At 42.5% G+C, this 22,491-nt stretch overlaps 2 protein-coding genes and 1 long non-coding RNA gene across 16 annotated transcripts in view; 2 read left to right on the forward strand and 1 right to left on the reverse strand.

Moving 5' to 3' along the window:
• LOC129391337 (uncharacterized) overlaps window positions 1-5,681 on the reverse strand; it is an 83,492-nt gene extending 77,811 nt beyond the window's left edge. For 3 of the 13 annotated variants that reach the window (XR_003680087.2, XR_003680085.2, XR_003680083.2), the window contains exon 1: window positions 5,462-5,681. This is a non-coding gene — a long non-coding RNA (uncharacterized lncRNA). The other 10 variants (XR_003680084.2, XR_008617552.1, XR_008617547.1 and 7 more) reach the window with 9 other exon arrangements.
• Window positions 5,682-5,982: 301 nt separating this feature from the next.
• MYF6 (myogenic factor 6) lies at window positions 5,983-7,860 on the forward strand. Its single transcript, XM_007113055.4, has 3 exons — window positions 5,983-6,599; window positions 6,889-6,979; window positions 7,219-7,860. The coding sequence occupies exons 1-3, from the start codon at window positions 6,081-6,083 to the stop codon at window positions 7,335-7,337; spliced, it is 729 nt and encodes a 242-aa protein (XP_007113117.1). The 5' UTR covers window positions 5,983-6,080; the 3' UTR covers window positions 7,338-7,860.
• Window positions 7,861-7,952: 92 nt separating this feature from the next.
• On the forward strand, window positions 7,953-18,011 carry MYF5 (myogenic factor 5). 2 transcript variants are annotated; one of them, XM_028490420.2, is made up of 5 exons: window positions 7,953-11,426; window positions 12,623-13,857; window positions 14,092-15,888; window positions 16,730-16,805; window positions 17,210-18,011. In XM_028490420.2, exons 3-5 carry the CDS (start codon window positions 15,388-15,390, stop codon window positions 17,398-17,400), a joined length of 768 nt encoding a protein of 255 aa, XP_028346221.1. In that variant the 5' UTR covers window positions 7,953-11,426; window positions 12,623-13,857; window positions 14,092-15,387; the 3' UTR covers window positions 17,401-18,011. The 2 variants fall into 2 exon arrangements, with proteins under 2 accessions (XP_028346221.1, XP_007113116.1); XM_007113054.4 differs by having other exon boundaries at window positions 12,623-15,888.
• Window positions 18,012-22,491: the final 4,480 nt, after the last annotated feature.

Raw genomic sequence — 22,491 nt, forward strand, 5'->3', positions numbered from 1 at the left:
CTCCGCAACGGGAGAGGCCACAACAGTGAGAGGCCCGTGTACCACAAAAAAAAAAAAAAAAAAAAAAAAAAAAGTCTACTTTATATATACTGCACTCTGTTCATTGTTCTTTTTTATGAATAGATACTTGTCAGCATTTATCCTGTTTTTCCTGGAAGTAGGGTGACCAACTTGTTCTGATTTGTCCAGGATTTCCCAGTCTTTGTAACGAAAGTGGGACCTCCTGGGTACTTGTCCTAAGCAAATCTTTGCCAGTTGGTGACCCACAGGAAAGGAATACGTAGCCTGAAAACATTCTAATGGTTCACAAATGTTGCTCTCAAACTCCTAAATCTGAATGAAAATAGGGAGAGTGCAGAATTATAAAGAGAACTTCATTTTTTAAGCACCAAATAAGAGTTTCTCAGGTAGAAGAGTATTTATGGTCTCTTCCCCTGGACACTGTGCCTAGAAAATAAACGAGCAGCAGCCTCTTTCAGTAGCGTTTTGTGTCTAGTACACGAACTGAACACAGGTTTTTGTGGAAGTCCTGTTCTATTCCCAAGTGGAAGGGAAAGGGGGGTGAGAGCAAAGAGTACAAAATATATTTGAAAAATCTGAAGAGCAGCCTCTCTGGTTCCTCCTCTGCTCATCTTCGACACATTTCTTTGGAGCTATTTTGAAAAAGGCAGCTGCACAGCAGTCCCCGTAATCCAGATCCAGCCCCATTTCTCTGCCCAGCTTCTCACTGCCACAGTCTGGAAGTTGCAGAGCATTCATTCGCCTTTAAAACATTCCCTTCTCCTCTGCTTGGTCTGTGCCCCTCCCCCATGTCCTCTGAAGTAACTCGAATGTTCTGTCAGTCTAAGTGCAAACTATTTTTAACACAGTGTTCGGGAATCTCTGGGCACACACTGTCTGCAGATTAGGTAAATTACAGGTGCATGGGTTCAGGTTACTCATTTAGCAGCCACAAGTTTAAAGCATGACTCTGCCTCTTCTGAATTTTCCCTTTCAGTCAGCAGGCCCTTCCTTCACCTTCTACTCTTTAGGGCCACTCGCTGGCCTTGTTAGTTGATCCTTCTCCCGGCAGGCTGGATTTAGTGCTGTTCATTTTCTTTCTCTTCTTGCCCTCCTCCACCCCCTTTCTTTTACTCCCTTTTCTCCTCTTTCTTTCCACTGCTGAAAAAGTATAACTATTTTCTATCTGGCCCTCAGGTCTACTTTCTCAGCTGTAACTGAAACTGCTTTCTTTGAACCCAGCTATGCAATAATATAGCCAAATTCCTTAGGTATAACCCACAAAAATCTCTTCATCAGTTTCTGACTAACCCTGTGTCTACTTCTTCCCTGACCTTCCTCCTACCGTCACCACTACTCCAATCCACAGGTTTGTTAAAAATCTTCAGCTCTGCTCCCTAGAAATACCAACCCAACATCTCAGGAACTTATGTCCCCAGACCATCCTTTTGCAAGCTTCCATTCACGACAGACTCTTCATTGTTATACAGTCATAAAGAACCACATTCTTTTCCTCCAAAGTTCCTAGCTCAGGTAGTCATTTGTGTCTTTTTTTTTTTTTTTTTTTTTTTTTTTTGTTGCGGTACGCGGGCCTCTCACTGTTGTGGCCTCTCCCGTTGCGGAGCACAGGCTCCGGACGCGCAGGCTCAGCGGCCATGGCTCACGGGCCCAGCCGCTCCGAGGCATGTGGGATCCCCCCGGACCGGGGCACGAACCCGTGTCCCCTGCATCGGCAGGCGGATTCTCAACCACTGCGCCACCAGGGAAGCCCGTGTCATTTTTTAAATTAGTGTCTGTCCCCCAGTAGTTGGAAATTTGTTGAGGGCATAAATACATGAAACACAATTATCAGAGTCACTAGTTCTAATATTTTCACTTCCATTACCCCATTAACACAAATAAATCCCTAAATTTATCCTAAACATCTGTCTTAACAAATCTAGGTATTTCAGTTAATTCCCTTTGGCTATTTCAATCAGAGGCCTTATGAATTGAGTATGGGAAGGAAGGAAATTAAAATTTGTTGAGTGCATATTCCTTAACAAGGACTCAACATATATTTTTTTCCATTTTATGCTAACAACAAACCTGTGATGTATACATTACATATGCCATTTGATCTCTTATAAAACTGAGGCTTGGAATGTATCATTAAGAATGGCTAGAACTTAGATTCTGGCTTACTCCGAGACTGTTTTTCTACCACATAACAGCACCTTCCCAAAGGCTCATAGCTAAAATCCGCCATTGGCTGAGCTGGCCATAATCCTTTTCCTCCCACTCCTTTTCACGGAGAAGAAGAACTGGACATACTCAAGCTTTTGTGGAGCTGATGGGAAGAAAATGCATTTACAAATAACTAAGCATGAAGTAAGAATAATGGGGTGGTAAACTATTTGAAATCTCTCAATTCTATCACTAACTTACTTTCACATTTTGTTATGAATGAACTCTAGGCCCCTGAAGTGATTTATTGACACAATATTATTATTCTCTTATTATTATTTACTTTTTCCATAATTAAAAAATATATTTGAACTATTTAAACCTTGGAGGATAAACCTGTTTTGACCACTTGTCAAGATCTGTGTCTCCCAAGTTGTACTGAGAAATAATGTAATTGCAATTACAGGCATCTCACATTTTGTTTGAGTTCCAAGAGTTCTGTATTTAGTTGTCTGGAATCATTGTGTATTTTCCCATTACCTAATCTAATAAAAAATGGTTATTTCCCAAGCTGGCATTTCCTTTTTTCTCTCTTCCCATCCCTACTCCCAATCCCCAAAACAACAACAAAAGAGGGGAAAATCTGTTTGAACAAAGGTGAATAACAACCTTAATTTTATTGGCCTGAGTCCTAGAGAATGTTGTGAAAGGGGCTTTGTAGTTTAATAAGAAATGACAATTCAATAGTGATAGTTGAATTCACACAAAGAAATGCCACCCCTTTCTGGGAAGTTGCTCTTGGTCAGCACCCCAAAGCTTTTTCTTCTTCTTTCTAGAATCTTCTCTTTCTACCTTTTGAACTCACTGTTTCTCTAGTGGTAACACTTAAATAAGGGAAAAATGAAGGAGAAAGTGCACACTTTCATATTCTTTAGCAGGTTCATGATGTGCAGACTTTCTCATATCTACCCCGATACCTCTTAAAATCAGTGGTGAGTCTAAGAATGGTGTCACCTGAAACGTTACTTCGTTTTTTTTTTAATACATCTTTATTGGAGTATAATTGCTTCACAGTGCTGTGTTACTTTCTGTTGTGCAACAAAGTGAATCAGCCATATGTACACATATATCCCCGTATCTCCTCCCTCTTGCGTCTCCCTCCCTCCCACCCCTCTAGGTGGACACAAAGCACCGAGCTGATCTCCCTGTGCTATGCGGCTTCTTCCCACTAGCTATCTATTTTACATTTGGTAGCGTATATATGTCGCTGCTTCATTACTTCTGTCACCCAAGCAACAAAATTCCCTAGAAGTGATCTTTTTCTTATCTCATTTTTTCTCTATACCTAATTGTAGTAATAAAAATACTTTTATAGGTATGCAACATTTTTGAAGCGATTTCACATTTTTAAAAACTTTATCATGACCTTTGAGAGTATGATGTCTTTGTCATTATACATGTTATGGGTGAAAAAACTGAGAATTTGCGATATTAGGGCTAAGTTCTCATGGGCCCAAAACGATTGTGATCTAGGTCTTCCACCCCCAATTCCAGTGCTATTGCTCCCATTTTTTAATCACTTAGTCAATTTCACTCACCCTTCTAGATTCCAACTCCATAAGAAGAGATCATTTTTCACCATTTTATTCTTGTCACCCAGGACACTATCTGGCACTCAGTAGGTACTCCAAAAATGTTGAATAAATGAATTTCAGATATTGTTATCTTAATAATCTTAGCTATATAATAATAATGCTATATAACTTTACTGGTTAAAATGACTTTTCAAATTGTCTTCACATTATAAGATACAGCACAGAGTGAGGTTAAGAGCACAGGGTAATTTTCCTTAATAGATGTTAGGCTATTCCCTGAATTCTTGGAGCCTCCAATCTGGAGTCTTAACTGCTGATATTAGCAACCAGCGGAATGGCAGAAATAGGAGAAAATGTCACAAAAGTATTGGCTTCTTATTACTCCCTGTGCCTCCTACTTTTCCAAAAACAGAAAAATGGTTCTCACACTTTATAAGGAATTATTCAGCTGCACATAGCAAAAATGTAAAAACAGCACAAAATGTCAAAACTTAACATCCCAAGTCTCTGGCTCAATAGGAAGAGACTATGAAGAATCATCTTCTGGAATAAGTGATTTAACTAAAAAATGTAACTAGTTTCTACGGTGTCTGGCCATTGAGTCCAAGGACATTGTCTTCAGTCTATTCATCTAAAAAATGAAATCGTATTGAACACAGCCTATAATTATCACTGCTTGGGGTAGAATAAGAAGATCTTACGTTTCCATCTAATTTTTCAGGCACTGACTATAAAGGCTAAAACCAGAGTTGACTGTCACCCCAAAGGCAATTTAAGGTTGAAAGGAGTCCGTCCAGAGCTCTGGGAGGGAAAGGAAAGGAAAGGGAAAGGGAAGGGATATGAAAAAATAAAAAAATAAATAAATAAATAAATAAATAAAATAAAACGATTTAAAAGGGAGAAAAAATAAACCTCTGCTACAGCTGTGCTTTATTTCCTTCATAAGAAATGGTCTTAGCCTTGACATAGCCTTATGCTTTAAATAACTAATGTTCATCAAGCAGCTAATATAAGGTTATATTCTTCACACGCATGGTATCGTTTGATCGAATTCTCACCAAAATTCCATAAGGCAACCATTGTTATCTTAAAGAAATCAAGACCTAGTATTACCCATGCACACATAAATAGAAATTAACTTAGCTAAGACTTGAAGGGGGCGTCTTTGGAATTTAGAGGCCCCGCACTTCACCCTTATCTTGTACTGCCTCCTCAACCACCATACTTGTGTGTATTGGACCATGGGCAAACTGCAACTAAACATTCTGTTCCTTGGTTGGTCTCTTGGTTGCTACCTTTCTCATCTGAATCCTATGAAAGAGCTTATTTGGAGTCAGTGGATACCGAGAATGCTCATGAAAAAGCTATGACCCCACATTGTAGAACTGGAGCCTTAACAGAGGCATCTTGGAGTGGCACGTTGAATCCTGGAATATCAAATAGCTATAGTGTGAGTCTTATTTCCACTAAAACTGTTTTTCAAGAGACATTATTACATTTAGTGCATCCCCATCCTCAGTCCCACCCCTTACCTTATAGTTACCCCTGCTCCACCGTGGAGCAGGGGTACGGAATTCAGATCTTGGTTGCCGCCCTCCGAAAAAAGACAGCCAAGGAAGGAATCTGAGCACCCTCCAGCCACCCCCTTCCAGTTCCCAAATTGTCATTCAACCTTAGTAAAAGAGAGGAAAGAGATTTACCTGCTGCTACTGAGGCTGAAGCCTGAAAGTCATGTATAACCTTTGAAGGACTGTAATGGTTTTAATCACAGGAATGGCACCTTTTGGACAGGCAGGAGGGAGAAAAGAGCTGAACCAGTCTGCAAACATTAACCAAGCTATTTTGGAGCAATGGCTATTGCCTTTGAAATCTTTCATCATGGGTCTATACTTAGAATTCAGATGAGCCTGGGGGAGGGGAATGCGGCAGTGTTAATCCCCAGTTGTTCTGAAGTTGTCCTGTAAGCAGGTTCGCATCTAAACTGCCCCAAATTGAAGAGTTCGATGCTTTGTTTAAATTATTGGATTCTCTCTATGTATTTTGTTTTAACCTGTTGTGCATATAGGTTGTCACATCACTCTGGGGGTGACACTTCTCAGTTTTCTTTCAAACTAGATGTTCTAGGGAGCACTGGCTGTAATCACATTGAGAGACTGATGCTCCATGACAGCTAAAAGTTGGATTGAGTTTCAGGAGCTTCTATATATAAAGCTGGGGTGACTTAAGTCACCGCACTAATTAAATGCCATCTGGGTGGCTCCTCTGGGTTTTTGAGCCCATCACCCGGTTCAGACCGAGTCAGAGGCCAAGGAGGAGAACATGATGATGGACCTTTTTGAAACTGGCTCCTATTTCTTCTACTTGGATGGGGAAAATGTTACCCTGCAGCCGTTAGAAGTGGCAGAGGGCTCTCCTTTGTATCCAGGGAGTGATGGTACCCTGTCCCCCTGCCAGGACCAAATGCCCCCGGAAGCTGGGAGCGACAGCAGCGGAGAGGAACATGTCCTGGCGCCCCCAGGCCTGCAGCCTCCCCACTGCCCCGGCCAATGCCTGATCTGGGCTTGCAAGACCTGCAAGAGAAAATCTGCCCCCACTGACCGGCGGAAGGCCGCCACCCTGCGCGAGAGGAGGCGGCTAAAGAAAATCAACGAGGCCTTCGAGGCACTGAAGCGGCGGACTGTGGCCAACCCCAACCAGAGGCTGCCCAAGGTGGAGATTCTGCGGAGCGCCATCAACTACATTGAGCGGTTGCAGGACCTGCTGCACCGGCTGGATCAGCAGGACAAAATGCAGGAGCTAGGGGTGGACCCCTTCAGCTACAGACCCAAGCAAGAGAATGTAAGCCCAGATGCTGCCGGGGCCGGGGAATGCATAGGCTGATTAGTCGCCTTCCTTGGGGCCTTAACCTCCAGCTTCTCTGTCTCCGTTCGCGTCCTCCTTCCTCACCCGCCCCTCCCGCTCCCTCTCAAATGAACCCCCGGTGACCCGTGAACACGGGGTGCCTGCAATAGGCAGGAAATTCGTACCCGGCCTGAGGAAACAGGGGAGACCCCCTCACAAAGGGTCCCCTACCCCACCCCCGGAACCGATGTTTCTTTACTAATCTGCTGCCTCGGTTTTCCTCCAGCTGGAGGGTGCGGATTTCCTGCGCTCCTGCAGCTCCCAGTGGCCAAGTGTTTCGGATCATTCCAGGGGGCTCGTGATAACTGCCAAGGAAGGTAACGTAAAAGGGCACTGGACTGCGCTGGAGAACAGCCCGGGAGGGGACTGGGGTGTTCGCTGGGAGCAGAAAGCGCTCGGAGCCCAGCAGGAGCCTGGACGGTCCCTAAGAGACCGGCGCTCCTGGCGCGGGGACCAGACCTCCCGCGCGGTCTAAGCGGCTTCGCGCGGGGCGCGGGGCTGCCGGCTTCCTCCTTCCTTGGGGGGTTATGTGTATGCGTGTGTTTTCTGCGCTCAGGTGGGGCAAGCATCGATTCATCGGCCTCGAGTAGCCTTCGATGCCTTTCTTCCATCGTGGACAGCATCTCCTCGGAGGAACACAAACTCCCCTGCGTGGAGGAGGTGGTGGAGAAGTAACTCGGCGCCGGTGCTTGGGATGTCCTCCACGTAGCAGGAAGATCCCTCCCTCCCTCCTTCGCCTAATCCTTTAGGTCACGTTACAGTAATATTTAGGAACCCAGACCCAGGAGCTTATGAAAGGGAAGGAACCATATCCACAAAGAAACTTCTCGGAAACTGTTGTGCACGCTCAGATGGAAAAGCCTTTCGGCTTTGGGCTTGTATTTGGGGAACCGCGAGTGGCTTAGATCTAGCAGTTTTGCTTTGTTTTTGTTTGGTTGGTTTTGTAATATATTTACTTTCATTACGGTGATCCTTTTGTGCCATGTTCAAAAGAAGTTCATTCCTGTTTAAGGCAAAGTGGGAACGTTGCATCTAAATGTTAGTGGTATTGAATATATTTTTGTAAATAATCTTAGTACTTTCATTTTTTTAGGTAAACCTAAGAAATATATTTTAAATGTGTAATGACGTATTGTATATAAAATGTGCGAGGATCCTGGTATTGTAATATTAAAATATAAATTTCTATATGAACAAAGTTGTTCCTAATTTGATTCAACTGGAAAAACTATGTTTGAGGCATAAATAAAGGTGAACCACATTTTAATTTAGAAATCACCCAAGCCCATTTATTTGGGCGTTTACTTATGGACTGATTTAAAGGGAGGAAAATGGGTTGTTTTTCTGTGTCTGAATTAAACTGTTCGCTTTTCTGTCTCATGTAGACCCCACACTTGTGGTTAGAAATGAAGACCATCCGGAAGAAATCTGCCCTTTTCCCTTTTATCAGCATCCCTTTTCTTTCTGTTTTAACTGTCCTTTACCTGGAGATCTGGGTGAGATTTACTTTCTCAAAGTTAACAACTGAATGTTCAATCGAGGAAAATCTCATTATTACAAGAAATTACCACACAAAAATTCTGCTTATTTGCCTAAAAAATCTTCAGCTAATTGAGCCCGAATTACTTTCCCTCTTTGACTTTACAGGCCCAGCCCTTCGTGAGGAAGCATTCATAGGGTGCACCAGGGGCTGCGCTGGCTTCTGAGCCAGGTCTCTGGTCCCTCCCGGGTTTTCTTGAACTAGACTGGTGGCTAGAAGACTGGAATAGCCTCAAGACCTCTTGTGGTTTGGGTTTGTTTTCCAGATAGAAAGATAAAAGAGGGGGACGATCTGTCTCATGAGGTGGGGTGGGCATCTTTGAAGGAAGGTTGCTTCAAGAGAGGTAAGGGTTAAATGGCTGAGGGCAAAAGACAACAACAACACACATGAAACCTCTTAGGTGGACCAAATAGCAAAGCCCCAGAGAGGCCTGAAGCCCCAGGAGCTCCTCACCGTGAGGATTTTACAACGTGTGCCAGGTTTGTTTATCCTGTAACCTCAGGAAGAAACGACCACCAAGAATCACAGTGGGAAGTGAAGCAGGGGAAAGAGGCAAGCTATTTCTCTGGAATTGCTACTTCTCTCTTACATTCCGTAAATGGTACTTTCACTACCCGCCCCCCCCACCGCCTGCCCTTAACTGCTTCCTTCCCTCTTTTCCTCTACAGCTAGTCCTCAGTTCAGAAATGTGAAAATCAAATCTAATTCAGCACTTCCCAGCCCAAACTTCATTCCCAACGCTCCAGTCTGGACCCTGTTGCCCGCCGCCAGAGTTCCAGATGCCGCCACAGACCGCGCCCCCCGCAGGCACGGAGCAATGTCTTGCCCCTTTAGCATTTCAAAAGGCTTCTTCCTGGGGATAATAGTTACTCAATTTTCTGAGTGTATGGATAATTCCACTTTCTCCTAAAATTCAGAAAGCTTCATAGAGGAAGCTGATCTTGACATATAATCCCTCTCAAAAGTGTGAGAGAATAGGTGGGAGGGTTAGTGGACGCAAACTGCTGAACCTCTGTGCGCCACAACTGGATTGAATCTTCGCCGCTACGGTGTAAACGTGGAACTATCACTGCTCCTCTCTTTTTCCCGTTTCCTCATTTATAAAATAATGGGGATGACTATAATAGTGCCTAACTCCTGGGGTTCTGAAGAGTCACTGAGATAACGTTCTTAACCAAAATAGGACACAAAATAAACACTAAATGTCAGCTGTTTTTATTTTTCGTTAGTAAATCTAAATTGACCATCAAGAGGCTTTTCCTCCACCAAAAGCCACAGTTCCTTCAGATTTAGTTTTCTAGCTTTTTTGCAGGCTCTGGCTGAGAAAGTATTAATAACAATGAGACCAGCAGTAAAATGAATGAGCCATTACTAACACTTTACCTGTTTACTCACATAACCCTACGAAAACCTGTAAAGGGGTCCTTTTGTTATCTCTTATGAGAAAAGGATACTTTGGAACAGAAAGGAGTTCTTGCATTTTTAAGTATAGAGCCAGGATTTGGAGCCAGTCAACATCAGTGGCTTCAAGCTTGCTCTCAGAATTGCTTATGCATCCTGAAAGAGAAGCCCTTGAGGAATGAGAAGGAGCCTTTAAGGGCTGTAGAATAACTTGGCTGTATTTGACAATTGTTTTCCAAAAGCTCTTTCTCAAGAGTGATTAGCTAGTAAACTCCAAATTAGAGGAGTCATTTAATTAAAGGATACGTGGTCAAGCATTGCAAATGATCTAATCAGGACACATGTGACTGAAGATGGCTTGATGGCGTGTATATCCATTAATCATGCTTATTATGTATCTATGATTTTTTTTTCCTGAGAATCGATAACGATTTCCTAAAAATGTATATGTACACGTACGCCCCTATATTTTGGAAAATCAGATTCATGCCACAACTGAAATCAGATGTCATAAGTGACCAGGTGAACTCATTTACTTTATAACTGCGCATATAGTTATAATAAGATTTGTGTTATAGTCTGCTCATCAGCGGAAAGCTTTTATCAATTCATGGACTTTAATTGCTGATAGATTTTATTCAGTCTTTGCAAATCAAATCCTCTCTATCTCGCTTGGCTGGGTAACTTGAGAAACTGTTTGGAATAAGTTTGCCTATAGAAGTCTCTTCATTAAATAGAGCAAATATTTCCCAAAGACTTCATGTGACCTCCACTGTTACAGCTGACATGTTAGGCTTTCCAATGAAATCCTTGGTGTGTTTGCAATTTAAATGTTTTTATTTGATATTAATGATGATAAGCTTGACTAAGGCTAAAGCCAAAACAAACAGGGCTGTGGAAGCAGAAAATCAAGATGTTAATAACTTGGTAAAGATAAGCAATTTGAGATTAAAACTGAGCCTCTTTCCAGAGGCAGGCATGAAGTTACCAAGTATAAAATAACGAGTGACTTTCTCTTTTATGTTACTATAGAAATAATTTGTAGAATGTCAAATGTCAGCTTTCTGAAACTAACATTAATCATCACACCTGGATCATTGAGTTTCAAGCCTGAACGTAGTGGAAATCCACTTATGTCTAACGGACTCATTTTTTTAAAATTTTTAGACTCTTTCATATGTTTTTAGGGTGGAGGTGTGGTGCTAAAATTCAGTGTTCCCAAGTCCTCTTGAAACTGGCAGAGAAGTCTTGGGCTGCTAAAGTGACCTCTATCCTTATTAAGACATTTCTTAACTCAAAGTTAGAATTTACCCATCTGCGCTTTTCTCTTAGTGATATTTTATACCTTTTATTCATCTCAAAACCTTCCTCCTACAACACCTTATCTGGAAAAAATATTTTTAAAAAATTTTAGTTTAAACTTTGAATATCCCATTTCCTACTCTAATGCATTAGTAAATTAGCAATAACATGGCATTTCCTCAAAGAGCTAAGCCATCAAGACATTTTTCCAACAGACTCCTCCAGTCACTCCCTTAAAGTCAGAAGAAGTGTTACAAAAGATGACCCTCCTTCCTAGAGGTTTCATTCTGAAAAAGCAATTTTTTGCAAGCCTAGTTCAGAGTCATCCTGTGGGACGGAATGCCTGTGCCATGTGCTGGAACAAAGATAATGCTGCAAGGACTGGCTACTTTCTCTACTCTCAAGCCTGCTAAAAGTCCTTACTTAGGCCTTTGATCTCTCCTGGGAGTCTTCGAATTCAAGCAGAGGCCAATGTCTTCCTCAGCTGTCTTCTCCACAAATTCTTCCAGCAGCTTTGGCAGGTACTAATGTGTTTACTTAGGTGTGCCTGGTTCCCAGAGCTAATAGCGGTTTGAAATTGTTTAGCACGTTGTTACGTCAGACATAATAAGCAAAAATTTCAAGTACAACTCCCTTGGTCCAGGAGTTGATAAGGGTCTCAGGTAGGGGCAGAAACGAGTTGAAATCAACGTATCTTCCTGAGCATATTTGATTTCTCCTGCTAAGAGAAGCATGGAGAATTTTCAATTGTGCAGAATTCCTAGGGTGGGCAAATTTTACTAAAAAAGGAAGCTCTAAGCATCATTTCGCTGGTGTGGTCTGTCCATCAACACTAGGATCGTTGCCATAATGGTTAAACTAAAATACGTACTCTTTAAAAAAAAAAAACAACTTGATGATTACTTAAAGGTCTTTGCAATTAAAACCTGCTTACAAGTCTAAATTGTAAGAAAATTAAGCATGTGTTTATTTTTATTCAGAATGTAAAATGACACAAAAAATTTAACACATTGTATCTATTGATACTTCACCAGAACCTTGGTGGGCATTCATTTATAACACCCAGCTGGGCTGAGTTTTCCTCCCATCATCTGACTACTGTGATACTTTCCTAGCAGACAGTCAGTGTAGGAATATCATTTCTAACAACCCGTTTACATATTAGACAATCGTGAGTTTTCTCTGCATGGAAGACATCCACTTCTCTGGAGAAATAGTGGAAAACAGTACTTTCATTCTTTTCTATGAGAAGCAAAAGCCAATCTAGTCTGATTTTGAGAAGAGGCCACCCAGATGAGCACTGTAAACGACCTTTTTTTTAAAAAAAGTAAATTTTAACTTTTTTCATACTTCTCTGTTCAATTTTCCCACTCAAAAAAAATTTTTTTTTCTGTCTCGTTCACTCAGTTTCGCATTTTCCCCTCCCGCGTTCTTTCCTGGGAAAAGAGCAGGGGAATCTCTCCCGAATTAGGGGAGCCCAGCCATCTTTGAGGCGCTGGCTTCCTGCCTTCTTTGTATCCTGCCTCCCATTTTTTGATCTCTTTCTCCTCTCGTCCCTGACAGAGGTCTAAAAGTTTTGTCTCGTTTTTTTAACTTTGGTGTTCTGAGATCCTATTTTCAGCACTTGGGTCCCAAGGGTCCTCAACCCTGGACCCTGTTACCCCCCTAGCAAGTCCCATTAAGCCGCCGGGCGCTTGTGTTTTCTCGGCTTCTTTAGTTCCACTCACCCGCGGCACTCTGGTAAATGTGCTTGAGATCACCTTACCAAAGACAGCCCTAACCTCTGAGAACCACCGTTCCTGACAGAGCCTCCTGAGTGACAGCGTCTTTCCCAGCCCCGGAGCCGAGGGAAAGCTGTCGGGGACCGGCGTTGGCGAGTTTCTGCTCCGGAGCGTTAAGGACGCGCAGTGAGAACGAATTGATTCAAGGAAAAAACAAACGAAATTCACCTCTAGGAGCACAAGCTCTCCAAGGGGATGCCTAGTTTCCAATTCTGTGTGACCGGGGGCAAATGACTTACTCCTTGAGCTTGGTTACCTTCTGTTAATAATGGGTCCAGCTACAGTTGCCACAAAATTGTTCTAAGTCATAAACGAGTGAATACATGGAAAGGGTTGGGAACAGTGCTTGGCAAATAGAAAATTCTTAATAATTGTTTGCTCCACACATCCCACGCTGAGCAGTTAGGGTACAAAGCACATTAGGTGCCTGGTGGAAAAAAAATCAGCTGAAAGGCAAGATAACTTCTATCTTCCACTTAAAGTTGATTTGTGCCCAAATCTTAAATCTGCACACAACTCAGTTTTAGCTTCGACCAGTGTGTGAACTTCTGGACTCTCTAGGCAAAGAAAGTGGTACTATGGCTGCTGACCAGAACCTGTGGGACTTGGCTGAGAATTCCCAGATGAGAATATCTACCCCCGACTGTGTTTGAGAGGTAGCAATATGCATGGTTTGGAATGTTTCCACCCACCTGGGTGAGTCCTTTAGGAACTTAATTCTTTTATCTGGTGTAGCCCTGGGTACCTATTCATGTCAAAGGCATCCACTTGTTAATAGTCCTAAATACGGTACAGATGAATTTCCCACAGGCCTACTAAGCAGCCCGTTGGTATGAAAGGGCCTGCTTTTTGAGGGTGGATGGTGATGGTGGTGGTGGTAGTGTCTTTGTCTTAGAGATGACAACTCGGAAGAGAGGACTGCGGCGGGGGCGTCTGTAGCAAACCTTGGTGACTGACACTCTCCCACCTCTGGTTTCTGGGACCTTCACTTTGGAGTACAGATTTCACCTGAAAAAGTTAATACTTCTCTGGCTCCTGCAGACAGGGATCTGCCTGCCAGGGTTGCTTTCGGAAAATAATTTCCGGAAAAAGTAATAGAAAAGAAAGCTCCCCCAGCCCCCAATACGTTCGGAGTCACAACAGTTACTGGACTGTACGACCCAAGATCAAGGTGAGAACTCTCCTCTTTGAATGAGGCTACAAGGCCTGATCCCAAACCTCAGAATACTTTACTTGTTTAGACCTGAAGTAAGAGCTTCTCCCGTATATAAACAGCAAGCCCCCCCACCCCGCCACCCCGCAAGTGATTTGGTAGTGGGTTAAGTAAGGGTGGAGGAGGATTGACAAAAGCTGATTAATAGGTTCATTGTCACTTAAATGGCAGCCCTCCCCTCTCGCCTCCTAGCCACCAAAGTTTCAAAGACCCTGCTGTGATTGCTTTTCTGGAAGGCTTTTGTCGCCAAAGTGTGTGAAGTTTCTCGGATCGGAGGAGTTGGAAATTTTACACGAGCCAAGAAGGATTGCTGTGCCGGCAGCTGGGACGCATCTGTAACGGTGTTAGTTTGCCTGAAAGCAGAAAATTAGCGACCCCAAAGCCCTGCTTGGCTGTTTAGTCTGTAGAAACGACAGGGCGGAGCAGAAAGAGAGGGAGAAGGGAGACGCACCCCTGGAAAGAAGTTCGCCGTCTAAAACTGGGTTTCTTAGAATACAAATCTTAAGAGGCGCAGTCAGTGTGTATCTTCCGCCGGCTCAGGGCCCATCAAAGGTCTGGCGCAAAAGAGGAGGCGCTCAGCAAACATGCGCATAAGCGGGAAAGAGAGGAAGGGAGGTGTGTTCCTGGCCACCTGGCCCTCCTGTGCCCACGCCTTTTGGATGAGCGTAGAGAGAGAACTCAGAGCGGGCTCTGCCTTGGGGAAAAGGAACCTCCCCCTCCCCTCTTACCCCCAATAACACAGAGACTACAAAATGGCAATATGATGAGAAACAAAACAGATTTAAAAAAAAAAAATCTAGATCCACTCCGTTATTGAAAGTGCCACTTCAAGTTTTTAGCAACCGTTATTTGGCCTATTGGCTGAAAAAATGCCTGACACAACTAAAGTTCATGAAAAAGAGAAACACCTGAAAATAAAGTGATCCCTCATGTCCCGGACTGGTAAGGCAGGTCCGCTTTTGGTGTCAGCTGAAGTAGGGAGTTCTATTTACTAATTATCTTTTTTTTTTTTTAATGTGAGAGCAGTCCTACAAAGTTGGATTTCCTTCGTTCCTTTTGTCTGTGACACCCTTTAAATGTCCCTTGGTTTAGGTAATCTAGAGCGTGCAAGTAAGTGGGTTGGGGAGCCATCCATCACCCCCGCCCCAGCAGAAATGCAGTAAAACCATTAGCGTCAAAAGGGGCAGTAAACAGCAAGTTGTCTCTAGAGGAAAGGCGGAGGTTTGCCCAGACAGCCCCGGCGGGGGTTGCGGTGGGATATGCTAATAGTGCGGGGCCACTGGGGCCGGCCTCCCTTCCCCAAGAATATATAAAGAGCCTCAACCCCAGCGCGGCCGACCCAGGCCGCCAGGCGTCTGCCCTTGTTAATTACCGGAGAAACCAACCAGGGAGCTCCGCCCGGGACTCGCCTGCCCGCAGCGTCGCCGGGCTCCGGTTTCTCCGCTATCTCGCTGCTGCCCAGGTGCACCCCCTGCCTCTCCGCAGAAGATGGACATGATGGATGGCTGCCAGTTCTCGCCTTCTGAGTACTTCTACGATGGCTCCTGCATCCCGTCCCCCGAGGGCGAGTTCGGGGACGAATTTGGGCCGCGAGTGGCTGCTTTCGGGGGGCACAAAGCAGACCTGCAGGGCTCAGACGAGGACGAGCACGTGCGAGCACCTACGGGCCACCACCAGGCCGGCCACTGCCTCATGTGGGCCTGCAAAGCATGCAAGAGGAAGTCCACCACCATGGATCGGAGGAAGGCGGCCACCATGCGTGAGCGGAGACGCCTGAAGAAGGTCAACCAGGCTTTCGAGACGCTCAAGCGGTGCACCACGACCAACCCCAACCAGAGGCTGCCCAAGGTGGAGATCCTCAGGAATGCCATCCGCTACATTGAGAGCCTGCAGGAGCTGCTGAGGGAACAGGTGGAAAACTACTACAGCCTGCCGGGGCAGAGCTGCTCTGAGCCCACCAGCCCCACCTCCAGCTGCTCTGACGGCACGGTAAGAGAGAGCTCTGCACCTACTAGGCCCTTCCAATCTTTTACAAAAACCTTTACATCTCATTTAGGCCAGGTGTAGCGACCAAACAGCCAGTAGTTATTGGTGGATAGTTGGGGGTGGGGATGGGGAGGCAGTTGCTGAAAGAGAAGAGAGGTGCCGCATTTAGACAGATGCCAGGAAACAGGTAGCTGCGGACCAGGAGTTTAGTTTGACTTCCTACCAAGTTCTAAGTGTACATCGTAGGAGGAGGTTGTCACGTGAGATAGGTGGCTGTGGATGATCAATCAGATGTTTTCTCTACAACTCAGTTTATTTCCAATATATACCACCAGTGGCCCCTGCCATACACTAACATCTAAGGGCAACCGTGTGAGGCTTCCACTGTCCCGCAGTTTGTAACTTAAGAAAGAAATGCCCGTGTGGCCCGAGTCCCTGCTCTGCTGAGGCCTGGCTGGAAGATGTTGACGCATTCTTCACAGAGGGCGTTTGCGCCAACTCTGCCAGGTTTTAATGTGTTTTTGCCCTGGGAAAGTGCTCTCTCTCTGAATTAGTGTGGCTTCCTTCTACTCCAATCCATTTTGCATGGTTAACCCAATGCACATGGCTGCGAATTCCACCCGCCCTCTATCTTTTGCTGCCTCTCTCCTCTTCTCCAAGCACAGAGATTGACCTCAGTGCCCTTGCAATTTGGTGAGGCTAGCCCTTCCTAAATCAAGGCAATGAAGGTATTTGAGAGTGGTCAGTTTATGGAGCCGGTGGGCAAGCACTGCCTCACCCTAGGTCAGAGCATCTTTTGCCAAGACCTGAAAACAAATGCCTTCTTTTGTGTCTTTTATTATAGCCCGAATGTAACAGCCCTGTCTGGTCCAGAAAAAGCAGCAGTTTTGACAGCGTCTACTGTCCTGATGTACCAAATGGTAAGAATTGATGACTTCAGAGGAGTTTAAAAACCAGTTCAACTTCACAATTCAGCCTATCAAAGCAGAGTCTGTTCTTCCATGTGGTATTGGGAAAAGGATAGAATGGTATTTATGGCGTTTTGGGACAGAGCAAAACAAACACACATCTTCTGCTCAAAATCCCCCTAACAGATACATCCATGCACACACACAGACGTAGGAGATTTTGCTTGAAATATTACCCGGGTGCTTCTCCACTCCCCACCTTCATCCCCATGAATTGCTAGATATTTGTTGCAAATTTCTACATCAGGCTTTCTGTGACCACCTGACCCCTGGCTTTCAAAGGAGCTGACCTGCTGCTTAAGGAGCAACATAAGCAAGGGTTTTTTTTTTTAATGGGTTTCTCTTTGTATCCTTAGTATATACCACGGATAAAAGCTCCTTATCCAGCTTGGACTGCTTATCCAGCATAGTGGATCGGATCACCAACTCAGAGCAACCTGGACTGCCTCTCCAGGACCCAGCCTCTCTCTCCCCAGTTGCCAGCACCGATTCTCAGCCTGCAACTCAAGGGGCCTCTAATTCCAGGCTCATCTATCATGTGCTATGAACTAAAAATCTAGTCTAGATCATTTCTGCCAGGAGGGCCTATTACACAGGAGGAAAGAGGCCCAAAAAGTCCAAAAGCAAGACAACCTGTAAATAAACATTTCCTTTCGGTTGTAAATTTGTAAATATTATCTTGCCACTTTATAAGAAAGTGTATTTAACTAAAAAGTCACTATTGCAATTAATACTTCCTTTTCTTCTTTTCCTTTGTCTTGCTTTAGATATATAGTTCCAGAGATACTATTTCTTATAGGGGGCAGCTCATCAAAGGTAGCTTGTTGCAATGCTTAACTTATATTTTTTTATAAATATTGCTTATCAAAATATTACATCTGATGTTTAGAGCTTTATTTTTTTTCTTTCAAAAACTTTAGAATAGCTGTAAATCAGTTATAGGGAGTTATATATATTTAACTTTTTTGCTTGTCTCTTTAATCCTTTGATTATATTGTGTTAAATAAAAATATAACAATACTGCCTAATGGTATATATTTTGATCTTTTCTTATAAGAAATGCATCTTTTTAATGTAAGCACAAAATAGTATTTTGTGGATGATTTCAAGATATCAGAGATTTTGGAAATTCCACCACAAATAAAATTGCTTAAATGAAGAAACATTTTGGTTTATGATTTTGGTGAAAGAACCCCCTAATGGAGTTGGCGGTCATTGATATGATATTTTTAAGGTGGGGCCGAAAATGCTGAAACAGTTGGTTTTGTAGATAAATCTGAATATTTATCATCTCATGGACTCAGTTTAGGTCCTGTTGGTGTCACAGATGAAAATACCACATTTCTATTTTAAGCATACTTCAAGGGAGCCTGCTAACTAAAATTTTTCTTTTATCTTAATGTTGCGCCATATAATGTCAAGCGGTGTGTGTATGTGGGGGAAAGACAGAAGTTACTCAGCACAATAAAATATTTTTAAACAAAAAGAATGTACAACATTACATCATTTTAATATCTACAGTACATTAGAAATCATGAGTTAGGTCATATTTATCTACTTGCCTGAAAACATCTGGATACATTAGTATATTAATATTGTCAATAAAATATTTAAAGGTATTGAGCGTTTTTCTGTATTACTAAAGTGCTGGCATAAGAAAATTTACACAAACCATAGTAAAGTGAAGCAGACTGCAACTGCCCTCCTCCTTCTCACAGCCTTTTTGATTTTATTAATCATATGTTATGCTTCTGTGTTGTGTGTGCGTGATGGACATGTATCTTTTATTGTTCATCATTTAAATCTCCTTTAGAATGAATTGAGATGAAAACAGAACAAGTAAGTGGAAAATTAGGTAGCCAATCATTGGAATAATTCTCACAAGGTTACCATTGAGAGAGAGAAAAAGGGAAATATCCTTGAAGCATCTAAATTGGCTGTTCATAGAGAGCAAATAAAGATAATTACCTTCTCTTCTAATTTGTAAATTAGTTCAAAATTTCTAAGGGTTCGTAGTTACATATATTCACCAGCCAAAGCATATGGACTCTTTGCTGGAGCTTGGCAATTGTACTGTTCTTAGGAAGGTTTCCCCTTCTTTTCTTTTCCTTGTCCAGTCACCAGGCTTAAAAGAATAGATATTATTCCATAACGGAAAGGAAAGAAGAGGGGGGTGGGTTCAAAAAATATTGTAGCCACTGTCACTCTGTTAGCATCAAGCCCTGCTATGGGATGCTGACTTTACTACACAGGTAAGGCTTGCTTCATCCATGATTTGACAGCGTGAGGATTTGAAGTGAAAAGAATTCAAGAGGGCATTATAAAGATTCACATATAATTTGAACTTCAGTTTGAGTGATTCACTTTTGTTAGACACTGTCTCCTTCTACTTCTATGAAGAAGTGGGAAATTTGTTGTCGCTCTTAGTGGAATTAGAATAAAAAGAACGATCCAAAGATTGCTTTTTAAAGTTCAATTTTAAAACACATTACCATATTCTGTTCCATTTAATAAAAGTAAGCAGAGAATATAATGTAATTTTTAATTCAAGCGAATAAAAATTAATTTTATTTCCAAACTTCAGTTACTTCTATACTTGCAAATGTATTTGATATTCTCAGTTCATATTATAATGCCTCAAAATATTTAGTTAAGAGTGTTTCAATGCTCTGGATTTAATACAGATGGTGATAAATGTATGATTTAATACAATACTCTCCATGACAGCTTGCTTGGATTAATCTCATTTCCAGTGGACTAACAGTGAAGGCTGGTGTCTACTCAGTAAACAGCTCAGCATGACACATCACATGCAGTCATATATACTTTTCTGACAAGGGCCTTTGGGAGTTGGTTGCAGTAATCCAGACCCATTCCCTTCTCCCAGAAAGTAGGGGAGAAGAGAGGGAAAAGAGTGACACTGACAAAATATTCAAGTAAGGACAGGATTTTGCCATCTCCAAAAGCCCCTGGAGTGAACAACTGGGCTGCCACTAAGCTTATATCAGACCCACCTCAGCTGGTGGAAAACATGCCACTAACAGTCACATTTATAGGAAAACATCCCCTTTCCCATTTGCAACCTGATGGGGAGGAGGTTCTCAGGAAAAAAGAGTCCAAAGAGACTCCTTTCTCCTCATGCCTGAGAAATGCAAGTTCACTGGGTTACAGAGGAGAACTTCATCCAGTGAGGTTATGGAAATAGGGAAGTACTATGTGGAAGCAAGTTGCTACACAAATCAAGGTGTCTTGATTGCCCCTATTATTTTTCTCATTGGAAAAATACAAGTCAGATAAAATTACTGGCTATGTTATAGCCCTAAATTCTTCTTTAAGATGGCATTCCTACAAATACTTAATCTGACAGTGGTATTTCCTGAAATTCTCTCTTTGAGGTTACAACAGTTACTAGATTAAAGAAGTAATTTAATTCTCTGACTTTCAGAGGTGGTATTTCTGGGAATGATATTAGAGTACAGCTATTTGTAACTTTAGAAAAATCCCTGCTCAAATGGCAAAGTACCCCTGACAATGTCACCACTGAAAGTTCCCACGCTGTCACAAAAAGCACAGAACATGAAATTTATTTCTTTAACAGTTCTGATTTGATACTAGTTGACTAATGATTTAATTGTTTAACATGGTACATTTGCTGAGCAAAGGATCTAGAATTTAATGCAAAGTCTAAACTGGGTCTAAAATTGTTAATGTATTGCTCTCTTTTTAATTTTACTTGCCACATTGTAAAATGGAGTCAATGATAGTTTAAGATAACATTATATAATAAATAGTTACCACTACAATTATTATAGTCTTAAAATCTTATAGAAATAATTCTTAGTAAAGGGAAAAACAAGCCAACTCTTATCTCCTTTTATGCTACTTAATTCACTTCATTACAGACTGAGTGAACACTAATGATAAACCAGCAACTAAAAATTGAGTTTGCATTATTATGCAAATAAAGAAGTAGAGGCTTAAGGAGTTTAATAGTTTTCCCAAGAACACTCTGTTTGGGCTGGCTATTTGGGCCTTTTCACAGCACATATTCCAGGAGGCTCAGGTGGAAATCACAAGGTTCCTTATGATATAGCATGAAAAGTCCCAGAACATTGTGTCTATTGCATTCTTCTGGTCAAGCAAGTTACTAAAGCCAACCCAGAATCACTGAGAAGCAAACTAAACTACACTTTTCAGTGGAAGAAACAGTAACGAATCTGTGGCCATAGTTAATCTGCCATAATGACTAGTATATACTTGCAGTCTCTATTTCTTTATCTTTCACTGATTCCACTGACCGTAATCTGGCCCTGCCTCTATCACTATCCATGGTTATTACAACCTTCAAAGCAGAGTGTTCCAGCCCTGGGCAAGCTTATCCTCCAGCCCTGATATCTTCCCTGATCTTCAGACCTGTATATCCAACTGATCTTTAGATTCCTATCATCTCTTGAATGTCTCAATGGTACCTCCAAGTAAACACATTCCAAGTTAGGTTCATGCTGTTCTGCCTCTCTCCCTACCTCTTAACCTGGCACCCTTTCAGTGTTGACTCTCTCAGTGACCCCAGGAGAGGAGATCCTGCCTAAAAATAAAGCCAACACAGTAGAAATCAGATCTGTGACACAGAGTGATATATCCCTGAAAATATCATTAAGTATCTGGATCCCAAGATGCCTGAATATCTGCTCTTGGCCATGCTTTACAAGTTTGGAGCCAACAAAGATCTTTTTTCTTAAACCAGTAATAGTGGGAACTTTGTTAACTGAAACAGAAAAATCTTGCATAATGCCGTTCTTTGATCTTTCCTATTTATTGCAGCCAGAGCAATCATTTCAGAATATTCATCTCGTCATGTCAATCACCCCATTTTCCCTCCCAGCTTATTGCACGTAGGGTATCGACAGAACAAGCTCCTTAATGTGACCATCAAGCTTCTGCGTGTCTACCTCCTATCTACCTCTCTAGTCTACCTCTTTCTGGTCAAGTCCTTGTTCTCTCCACTCCAGCCACATAAGAGACTTCTATCAGTCACTACATTCCCTCCTACCAAAGGAGCTTTACACATTCTCTCTGTCTGCAATTCTCTTCCCTCCTCCACTTCTCCTAGTCCACTCCCACTCCTTTCAGACCTCAATTCAGGCATCAATTCTAAGGCAAGATTTTCTTGAACTCTTTCACAGTATAAAGTCCTCGTATTCTACGATTTCAAAATACCATATACCTCTTCTCTGTAGCATGTCTCAGAATTGCAATTGTGCATTAATTAGTGTGATTACTAACATTTGTTTCCTCCACCTTGAGAGCAAGGACTTGTTCTTGCTCAACCCTGGACTAGATGAGAATTGATATTGCTGAAGCTTTTGTTATGGGGTGCACCCTTAATTTTCAAACTTTCTTATTCATAGAATTCCTTGACACTATTTTCTACTTTTCTCTTAATTTTCTGTTTTATGTTAATTTCTTATACTGACCTCTCTTATTCTGGCCAATCTTCATATATTTATTTTTTAGGGTTCTGTTGTGTGTCCTCTTTTCTTTTTGGTCTACTGTGGACCTTTCCCGCTTCCATAGCTTCAACTCCCACCTATCTCCTATGTAGAGATGTTTCTACTATTGCTTCAGTCTTACCTTTCCT

This window comes from Physeter macrocephalus, chromosome 6, assembly GCF_002837175.3.
Source record: "Physeter macrocephalus isolate SW-GA chromosome 6, ASM283717v5, whole genome shotgun sequence".
Lineage (NCBI taxonomy): Eukaryota > Metazoa > Chordata > Mammalia > Artiodactyla > Physeteridae > Physeter > Physeter macrocephalus.